The sequence below is a fragment of the Molossus molossus genome, unplaced genomic scaffold (assembly GCF_014108415.1).
Source record: "Molossus molossus isolate mMolMol1 unplaced genomic scaffold, mMolMol1.p scaffold_m16_p_13, whole genome shotgun sequence".
NCBI classification, from domain to species: Eukaryota; Metazoa; Chordata; class Mammalia; order Chiroptera; family Molossidae; genus Molossus; species Molossus molossus.
Window position 1 is genome coordinate 92,231,486 of NW_023425348.1, and position 10,569 is coordinate 92,242,054.

The 10,569-nt window shown below is 43.2% G+C and overlaps 1 protein-coding gene across 2 annotated transcripts; it reads left to right on the top strand.

The window, feature by feature from the left end:
* The first annotated feature begins 253 nt into the window (after positions 1–253).
* LOC118627942 (RNA-binding protein 4) lies at positions 254–8,894 on the top strand. 2 transcript variants are annotated; one of them, XM_036258507.1, is made up of 4 exons: positions 254–482; positions 1,441–1,863; positions 5,384–6,077; positions 8,456–8,894. In XM_036258507.1, exons 2-3 carry the CDS (start codon positions 1,452–1,454, stop codon positions 6,067–6,069), a joined length of 1,098 nt encoding a protein of 365 aa, XP_036114400.1. In that variant the 5' UTR covers positions 254–482; positions 1,441–1,451; the 3' UTR covers positions 6,070–6,077; positions 8,456–8,894. The 2 variants fall into 2 exon arrangements, with proteins under 2 accessions (XP_036114400.1, XP_036114401.1); XM_036258508.1 differs by lacking the exon at positions 5,384–6,077 and having other exon boundaries at positions 259–482; positions 8,456–8,888.
* The last annotated feature ends 1,675 nt before the right edge of the window (positions 8,895–10,569 follow it).

The following is a 10,569-nucleotide window of genomic DNA, read 5'->3' on the forward strand; positions in this document are numbered from 1 at the left end:
AGAAGGCAAAAACAGCGCGGAATGCTGTCAGGGTGTGCACATGGAAGTGGCGAAATGAAGCTTAACAAAGTTGGCGCCATGAAGCTAAAGACCGCTACACCTGGGCCCCGACTCGTTCCGCTTAATGGCGGGTCGAACCCCGCCAGCGAAGCCCACGTTTGTAGTTCCTCCCCGCAAGCCAACCTCTTACCCAATCAATGACTTCGGCTTCGCGAGATTGGTGCTCATTGGCTTTCGCAGAAAAGCTCGGGGTTACTGACGTTTCCACCTCTTCCCGGCCTCTCAGGTAATTGGCGTTCATGACAACCAGTCAGGAAGAGGATCTGCGCGAACGCCTGCCTTTTACTTTACTGAACGGCCAATCCGGTGGTAGGCTCACCTCCCCCTCTCTACCCAGAGTCACTGCTGCGACTGCCGCCATTTTAGCGTTTTGTCAGAAGCATCGGCACCGTGAGGAAGAGTTCCTGCAGATTTCTGTGCGGGTGAGAGACTCCGTCCCCCTCCACTGTCTTTATTTTGCTCTGTTAAATCCTATTTTGCTCTGCTAAATCTTATCTCACTCCCTTGGGCTATTCTAGTGGGGTCGCGGCCTCCGTACCGGTAACTGAGAACCGATTTCGGTGCTCGGCATTTCGCGGTAAGCGTGGAGAGTCCCTTCCCCCACGACCTCCCCTGAGAATACCTTGCTCTCTGTCTCCCATCCTGCCGTCTATCCCACTTGGCGCGGCTTCTTTCTTCGAGGTTTCCGCTGAGGTAACCACGCTTCCCTTAGACTTAGGAATTGCACCCCGTTTCGAGAATTTCTCTGGCCCTGAGACATTGGTATCTGGCTCATTATCCTGAAGCCCCCCTTTCTGGTCACGCATGTCTCCGTTCCGCGGGAGCCCCGAGAGAGGCGTTCCGCACTCCAGCACTTCCTGTACTTTTCTCGGCCCTCGCTATCTGGCCCTAGTCAGCCTGTTAACTGCTTCCAAAGGAAACCCTAAAACGTAGCTATTCTAAGGTCCACTTTTCCGGAAATGGTGGCTACTCGGTTGTGAGAGGAAGAGCCGATTCATAATTTCGGGCAGTCAATTCAGCCAGCCAGTAGTTAGACCTTTGATTTGACTCTCCTTGTAGTGGATAGAAAAGCCTAGTTTCCCCAGCGCTGCACTTAAGCTCTCACTTTCATTTCCATTCCTTACCATATCCATCTCTTGCCAAACCCTTTGTGTACTTGAGACCTCTCTATTACACATATCTTAACTCTTAATAGGTCTGTAACTGGTACTGTAGGGGGCCTCCTTATTCCCACTTCCCTTTGTTATTGTTCGGAGGTGGTCCTGTGAGAGAGGGACAACTCTTTGGAAATATTTGCTAGAGTGAAAGGAGATGACAGTATTTTTTTCTTTTAATTGATGTGGACCTAAGGTCTTGTTAAAATTGTTTCTTCTCACCCAGGCATCCTCGAGATGGTGAAGCTGTTCATAGGAAACCTGCCTCGGGAGGCCACAGAGCAGGAGATCCGCTCACTGTTCGAGCAGTATGGGAAGGTGCTGGAATGTGACATCATTAAGAACTACGGCTTTGTGCACATAGAGGACAAGACGGCGGCAGAGGATGCCATACGCAACCTGCACCACTACAAGCTACACGGGGTGAACATCAATGTGGAAGCCAGCAAGAATAAGAGCAAAACGTCCACAAAGTTGCATGTGGGCAACATCAGTCCCACGTGTACCAACAAAGAGCTTCGGGCCAAGTTTGAGGAGTATGGTCCAGTCATCGAATGTGACATCGTGAAAGATTATGCCTTTGTACACATGGAGCGGGCAGAAGATGCGGTGGAGGCCATCAGGGGCCTTGACAACACAGAGTTTCAAGGTGAACCACCCACCCTCTTTGGGAAGAGGGCTGGACACAAGGCTGTATGCAGAAAATAGATTGGATAAGTAAAGGGAGGGGTTTGGGGAGAAATACAGCTGGTGGCTGGCTGATGGTAAAGGATTAAGTGTGGGAGGTGGACCTAAATGGAGAATGCTTGGGATTTAGAGGCTTTACCTTAGGCAAATCAAGACTCTGGGAGAAAAACCACTTGGCTTTAGTTTGGAGCCCATAAGGCTTTTATGCCTGTTAGTGCAGAAATCCTTTTCTCTGAAGATTTGCCCAGTTATGTTGTCTTTGTGGGGGTAGTAGAGCACGTTGCAGTTTTTCACTTTGAATTTATTGCCTCAGTACAGTACAGGCATACCTCGGAGATATTGCAGGTTCAGTTCCAGACCCCTGCAAAAAGGGAGTGTTGCAATAAAACGAGTCAAAGCTAGTTGTAATCTTTTTGGTGGTGGAGGGTCTTGAAAGTAAAAAAGCAACATCTGTGAAGCTTGATAAAGCAAGATATGCCTGTGTCAGAATTAGGCGTTATTTTATATATGAAGAACCTGGCAAAGGCTGCTTCAGCAACACATTTAAGAGTAGAATTCCTGTTAAACTCCTCCACCTCATCACCCTCATAACCTTTCAGTAAAGATAACTAGTCTTTAACTGGTGTCTTTAAAGGGCTACAGTTCTTGGTGCTTATACCAAGAGGTTCTGTTTTGAGGAGGACACTCTACAATTAAAAGGCTGATTTCAGGAGTTTCTGAGGAGGAGGTATTGAGAGGTGGGGTTGGGAGGCAATAATGGCAATGTTTTTTCACTGGTTTGTGGGGGAGGGATGGACTTATTCTTTGGGAATAGAGCACTTAGACGGGTGTTACCTTGAAGCTTCGACTAGATGGATTGTTTTAGTGTGCCTAGAGGACAGCATGAGTGATGCTTTGGACTGCCACTTTATTTGGAACGGATTTTTTTCTTGCTTTAAGATCTAAGCTTCTGTGCCAAGTGTGGCAGTCATGAAGAGGGTGGTAACTATGGTGAGTTGTTAACTCTTCTTTTACCCCGTTTGGGGTCTCCAGTGTTAAAAAAGAGCCTTTTCCCTTTGATGTAACTGCTTCCAAATTGTTGGGTATTCCCACAACTCCCTGCTACATTTTTAACCTACATTCTAACCTTTTAAGTCCAAAGTAAGGTAGTGGCTGCTGCTTTCCCTGAGAACTTCTCTTGTTTAGAGTAATTCCTGCTATCTTTGCTGTCTATTTCCCTTAAATTGGACCTTTTTTAGAGCTGGAGATCTGATCATCATTATCCCATGTAATAGGTGCCTTGTGTCATGGGTATTGCTGTGCATTATTAAGGAGGTGTCATAGGTCTCTAGGGTCTAGTTTGTTTTCCTTTTTGAATTGGTAAGTTGAGAATTATTTTGTGTCAACAACTTAATTGGGAGCGAAGGCTGCTCTTGTGGACGGTTTGTGGTCTGATACCTACATTTTGGAAATCCTTTTATGTGTAAACACTGTTAGAAGAGGTGGTGGTGTCTGCTTATAGCAGTTACATGTGTAAGGGAGGAACAGGGTGGACAGATTTCAGGACAGATCCTTTAGCATTGAACTGTAGGTTCTCTGCTACCTATACTTAGTCATTCTTGCTCTATTTTTCTTATTAACTATTCTCCTTAATACTGTCTAGTAGAGTTTTATATGTATGTAGAGTATCAGTATTTATTAGTGGTCATTTCTTTGTGTTAGGTATACAGCTGACCCTTGAACAATGCTGGGGTTAGGGCCGCTGTCCCACTCCACAGTCAAATCCTAGTATTACTTAAGTTGGCACTCAGTGTAAGTGGATTCCCATCCTCAATTGAAAATACATTTAATTCTTGGACAATACAGGTTTGAATTTCATGGGCATAAGTAGGCCCACACAGTTCAAATCTGTGTTGTTCAAGGGTGAACTGTATTTATTGTCTACCCATTTAAAAGAATCTATTCTATATAGTTTAAAAACTTAGCTTCTATTTCTAGCTTATCTCAGAATAGTTAATAATGATCTTTTATGTCTTGGAATACGCTTGGTTGGTTCCTTGGTTACACTTATTTCCTCTGATTTTGTTAGATGCCAAAGTAGCCCTGTGGGCAAATGCCAGAGGGACACAGGTGTTAGCACTTTAAAGCACTCACATATTTAATTGCATATTTTAACTCTTAACCTGCAACCTACACTTACCAGATGTAATGTTTAAACCAGGACTTTTTTGGTATTTTGGTCCTTCCACTCCTTTTCACTTTTCTAGGCTCCCAGAACCTAACTTTAATTTTGCAGGTGAAATTGTGTATTTACTACTTTCTGTAATGTTAGATGAATAGATGAACCTGTTGACTCTCCTCTGGTTCTAACCATTCCCTTTTTTGACATCTGCATGTTTGGGTGCATCACAACCAGTTGCACTAGAAAGTTTTTGCTGGGCTGTTGCTTACCATTAAATTGGTAGATCATGTTAGGTGGAAACTGCTTCTGTGAAAAGGTTTAAAACTTAAAATTTTCCAGAAAAAAAATTTTTTTTAAATTAGATTTTTAGAAGTGATATTTTGCATTTCTAGAATGCAAATTGTTTTGAGCAAAAAAAAAGTAGTAAGTGCATATTCTTAGAATCTCAGATTCCAGTTTAAGGAGTAAAAGTACTTAATCTTGCTAAAATGAACAGTTAGCTCCACTAACTAGTATTACTGGTTATTCTTCACTTTTCTCACCCCCCCCACCCCTTTTCTCCACGTTTTTTCCCAAATCTTTAAAAAACTGGAGGCATCTTATGAACTCCCTGCCCTGTTTCCTTTGATTCTACTAGGGGTAATCAAAATTGTCAGATTGTCAAGTACCCTTGTTGGGATAAATAGCAGAACCAGCAATTGAAAGGACCCAGTTAAAGAGCGGGCAGTCCTCCAACTTGCATTTCACTCCTCTTCCCCCAGTTCATGAGTGTTATTTCCAAATATCTGAAAATTGCCCATCACACTCATCAAGTCTAGATCACTCTCTGTCAGTGGTAACTTTAGAGTCTTATTCTATTCTCTTTGATTTTGGAGTGGGGTGGAAGTCTGGGGGGACTGACTGGTCTTTGCATTCTCCTGCTTAATGAAATCAGAGTCTTTGATAGTGAGGATTGGAGGTTCCAGAATCTTGTTGAGCAATCTTGCGGTTTCTTTTGACATTGGGCCACTGTTCAGAGTAGTTTTTGTCCACAGTTAGTTGGCAAAGAATGAGATGCTTGTTTTTGCATGAGAGTGGTTTCTTTCTTAAGCATTGAACTAGTGTTAGGTGTTAGAGTGGAAACATTTCTTCATCTAATCTTTGTCTGAAATCAGGTTATTATACTAAATTTATATATTGGACTTTAAAAATAAATCTTTCTGGCATTGAGTCCTGCATTAGCGTTGTCTAGGTAAAGCCACTGCTATGTCCAGTGTCTGGGGTAGGGGCTGGGGCTATGACTAAGAGTGATAGCAACCCTTCTTGCGTCTGTTTCTTCAAGGCAAACGAATGCACGTGCAGTTGTCCACCAGCCGACTTAGGACTGCGCCCGGGATGGGAGACCAGAGCGGCTGCTATCGGTGCGGGAAAGAGGGGCACTGGTCCAAAGAGTGTCCAATAGATCGTTCGGGCCGAGTGGCAGACTTTACCGAGCAGTATAATGAGCAATATGGAGCAGTGCGTACACCTTACACCATGAGCTATGGGGATTCATTGTATTACAACAACGCATACGGAGCGCTCGATGCCTACTACAAGCGCTGCCGTGCTGCCCGGTCCTATGAGGCAGTGGCGGCTGCAGCTGCCTCCGCGTATAATTACGCAGAGCAGACCCTGTCCCAGCTGCCACAAGTCCAGAACACAGCCATGGCCAGTCACCTCACCTCCACCTCTCTCGATCCCTACGATAGACACCTGTTGCCGACCTCAGGAGCTGCTGCTGCTACAGCCGCTGCTGCTGCAGCAGCCGCTGCTGCTGTTACTGCAGCTTCCACTTCATATTACGGGCGGGATCGGAGCCCCCTGCGTCGCGCTACAGCCCCAGTCCCCACTGTTGGAGAGGGCTACGGTTACGGGCATGACAATGAGTTATCCCAAGCTTCGGCAGCCGCGCGGAATTCCCTGTACAACATGGCCCGGTATGAGCGGGAGCAGTATGCGGATCGGGCGCGGTATTCAGCTTTTTAAAGCTTGAGGTGAGAGCGGTGGGGTGTCATGTGTTCTGGTTTTGCCGTTCCTCCTGCAGCCTAAAGGCTCCAGTTAGGCTGCCCTGCTTGCTCGCTTTTTTGCAGGGTTAAGGTAAGGTTACTAGCATGGTTCAGAGGCTAGAAAAAAGTCCTAACTAGTTAACTTTTTGAAATATATAAACATTCTTAGCCCTCATGGCTATTTTTCCAGGGCTCCTGGTAGTGGGGGTCAGTCTGATCCTATCTGTCTGGAAAAACAAAGAATGGTGTGATGAATCTTGGGTCACACCTATGTGCTATAAATGAACTGGACCTGAGACCAGACATTCAGACTTGGGTGTGCTGTTTTTCAGAGCCTTTGTTGAAATTCCTAGGTATGTAACATTACTAAGGTCTGCAAGTTTCCTGTTCTGCTTTGTGCTGTGTGAAAGGTCTGATAATGACCTGTAATGATAAAATCAATAACCGTATAGTTAACTGGTCATCACTGCTCAGGTCCCAGTTACTATGAAGACTACCCAAATGGCATCATCTTAATCTTGAAGAAGCATATTTCTAACATTTCTTAATAGTTTACCCCCTATGAGCTTTATAGAAAATACTTATTTGATGTTAAGTTGGGACAGAGGAGTAGAAAATATATCTTCTTTTAATTCATACATTTGAGTTCAGCAAGGAATCTGGGGCATAGACTTAACCCCAACTTCTCCACACAGCCCTGAATAGTGCGCTCGCTCCATTGTTTTATCTTTGAATCTGTCCTTTAAGAGCCGGTGTACTTTGTTCTACAAACTGTCCCCACGGGGTTAGATTTGACATCCTCTCCACTTCTTTAAGATAGGTAATATGTGTGCACACCTGTAATTTTACTCTAGTAATATTGAAATCCAGGATTGGGAGCTTTGCCTTAAGCCAGTGGTTTTCAACCCATGTGCCACAAAACTTTTTAAAACACGTAATACCTGACTAATCAGGGGCACTGACCTCTTTTCACTTAGATTGTCATATTTAGAAAAGGACAACAGCCAACACAACAATAGTTGTCCAGAGTGAATAAATCAAAAGTATACCTGTGTTTTTTGTTGTTGTTGTTGTTTTTTTCTTTGTCAGCTTGGCGAAAAATAGTTTTTGGTGTGCCACAGAATTTTAGTAATTAGTTTGTGTGCCTGTCATGAGATGAAAAGGGTTGAAAATCGTTGCCTTAAGCAGATCACTCTCTTTATCTTCCCACTAGTTATGGGCATTTAATCCTCTTGAACAACCAGCTCTACCTTGAGTCCTCTGGCTTTTTCCTGTACTCCACATTTTGAGCCTCATGATCCATTTGGCTCTACTTGAGTATATTCTTTTCTGATGCTTGCCAGCTTTGGGCTCTAGGTGTTTGAGATTGCTGTTGTATTAAAGGGTGATTCTTAATGCCCTTTGTTTTGAGTTTCCCCCAGTGTGTCCCAGACATTGATTCAGAAGCCTGTAGTTAACAGGGTGGGTGATACTCCATCATCTTTTCTGTTAGGGAAAAAGGTATGTAGGATGCCTAGGGTTATTAGATAGGAAATCACTCAGGGCTGGAAACGAAACTTGGTATGTAGTTTACATTTGCCCTCCAGTACATTCTTTTAGTTTCTTCGCTAGGCAGAAGTGGATGTCAGCAGGTCTTACAGCTTGTTGAGTTGATGCTGCTTTTGCTTAGATTTTGAATGGGTTTTTAAACTTGGACCTTGTTAGTAACTCCCAGATTCAAACATAGTTTTTACCCCCGAGAGCTAATTGGAACCTTCCCCATTTCCTGCTTTCTACATTACAGTTTGTGATGTGGTATTACCTTCTCTGAGGAATGCTAATGTTAATATCAAGGGAAATGCAATGTCTTTGCCTACTCTCATGAAGAAAATTTGCAATTTATTTTTGTTATTCCTTACTCGGATATTTTTCCATTGATTTTTAGATAGAGTGGAAGGGAGGGAGGAAGGAAGGGAGAGAGAGAGAAACATCAATGAGAGGGAGACACATCGATTGGTTGCTTCCCACAGGACCCCAACCAGGGCTGGGGATCAAACCTGCAACCCAGATACGGGCCCTTACCCAGCAATTGAACCCGTGATCCTTTGGTCTGCAGGCTGACGCTCTAACCACTGAGCCAAAATGGTCAGGGCTACAATTTAATTTAAAGAAAGGTCCCAGTCTGGGATTGTTTGACCTTCCCAATTACTCTCTGGCCTTCTTGCTCTTTTCACTTTTTGAGGTTATTGTGACATTGTAGATGGATACAAGTAATGAACTTTACCAAAGTCAAGTTACCAGACTTTGTAGAGATGTTCTTTGAAGTTTTAAGTGGGAAAGCCCTTTTGAGCTTTGCTGTAAAGCCCCTGTATTGTGCTCTCTTTCAGGTGGGATATGTGTGGGCTGAAATTCCAAGCTGCGGTTGTGCATGAGAATACACTCTTCATGGTACCCCATCTCCGGGACGTTCTCGGCTCTGTGCGTTCAGTCCCTCAGGAATCGTGGACCTTAATTTACCTTGCTAAGTTCAGACCACCTTTTCCTTCCCTCTCTCCTGCCCATTTTCCTGTTCTTCCTGTCCTTCATTACTTCTGTAGTTTCCCATTCATGTTCTGTTCTCCTAGCAGGCCTCGTTGTGTGCAGAAACTGTGGTGGGGGCTACGTCGTCTCCCCACCTCCTGCTTCCAGTGGGTGTTGGATTTGGGAATGAACCTGGTGAGAATATCACTGCTTCTGAGTCTTTGGCCCAAAGGCTTGTGGCAGGTGGACACAAAAAGTTGGATCACTTTTTTTCTTTCCAGTAAAATAAATGGTTTTTCAACTTAGGATCTGTGTGCTTTGAGAGAGTTCTTGCTTGGGCTCATTTCTGGGTTCTTTATTTGTCCCTGGAAGAGATGGGGAGGATGCAAAGTTTAACATTCAGTTCTGGGTGGACATCACTGTGTTTATTTTCTTTATTGTAGATCGACTTAACAGGTGCCAAAGGAAAAGAAGGGTTATACAGAAGAACCCAGGCAGGCAGCCTTATTCCAGTAAAGACTTCCTTCCATTGGTCCACCATTGTTACAAAATAAATTACTAGTAGTTTTAAGATTAAGTATTTTCCTGCGTGAGAAATAGTCATGACCCACTCTTTACTACTACCATTCCAAACTCCCAATCAATACATCTAGTTGGAGTTATTTCCAAGGAAGAGGTCTTAAGAAAAGGAAGGGTTTTAGGAAGCACTTTAAATTGTGGCTCCAACAGCATTCTACTTCTCTAGGCCGTAAGTAGCACTTTTAAATACCTTTCACCATCTATTTGTATAGCTCTGACAAAATCTAAAGAATCCTACTAGGACCTCATTACTTGTATTTAAGCCTTTAGAATGATTGCATAGAAAAATGACCCAGCATTGAGTTTTAGATTATTTAACAATGAGGATGGATTGGTGAGTGCAGGGAAGAGCTACGTCTTAGCTCTGTGCTTCTATGAAAACATACTGTCTTCCAGATTTTTTTTGGTCTATACTTTCCTGCTCTAGTTTTAACATTTATAATAGTGCAGTGTTTAATTAGCGCACATCCCAGAATCATTCAATAAATACTGAGCACCTACTGTATGACAGGTGATACACTTTTAGGAAAAGTGGATTGTGGTGATGGGAGATAAGAAGAAGGAGCTGGACTTTAGTTGGGTGATTTCTCAGATTATTCTTTACTTCATTCTTCTACCTGATTCTTTCCAATTCATAGATGGCCTAGATGGGAATACCTCTGTATCAGTATAACTTGTAATTTACTGAATATTTGTTCTATGTGAAACCTTGTGATAGGTGTTTCATGTGTTAATACGTTTTTCTGTCAATGACAATCTTACTCTACCCTCAAGATACAAATAATCGCTGAACATGGAAGCTGTCTTTGGTGAGAGGTCAAATGATTAAGATGATGGTTCTAGAAAAACTTGGAGTTAAGAGGATTGGGGGTGGGAATAGTTATTCCTATTGGTAGGAAGTGGTCAGTGACTAAGATTATGACTAACATCTAGGCTAGGCACTTAGCTTGCATTTGCTGCTATCATCTTGGTTTGGTTGATTTTCTACCACTTTTTTGGGGGGGGGGGTTATGTCTGCTTTGGTCCCTTTTTCTCTTAAAAGACAGACCCATCACAGATCTAAATTTTTATTGATACACCCCTTGGTCTGATAGGTGGGATTAGCAAGTTTTAAAAGATGGAGACTAACAGTATTGATTGATGCAACAAATATTTTGAGTGATACTCTGTAAGGTGTTCTAGGTGCTGGGGATACCTATAGTTCTGGAGCTTATGTTCTAAGAGGGAAGACAATATTAAAGAGAATATTTCTTAGATGGGAACGGTCAGTTAAGACTTTTCTGAGGTGATGACATATTGTAGTAGATTAAATGTGGGTGTAATACATAATTTCATGATGAAACATTCTATTTGAAATATTAAAAGGGGCCATTCTTTCTGCTTTAAGAGTATATGGTCTCCC

What these genes read in the sequence shown, in the direction of transcription:
- LOC118627942 (XM_036258507.1), top strand. Translation starts at nt 1,452, where the DNA reads ATGGTGAAGCTGTTCATAGGAAACCTGCCTCGGGAGGCCACAGAGCAG. An exon ending in TGACAACACAGAGTTTCAAG is followed by an intron (nt 1,864 to 5,383) that starts GTGAACCACCCA and finishes TGTTTCTTCAAG; the next exon opens with GCAAACGAATGCACGTGCAG.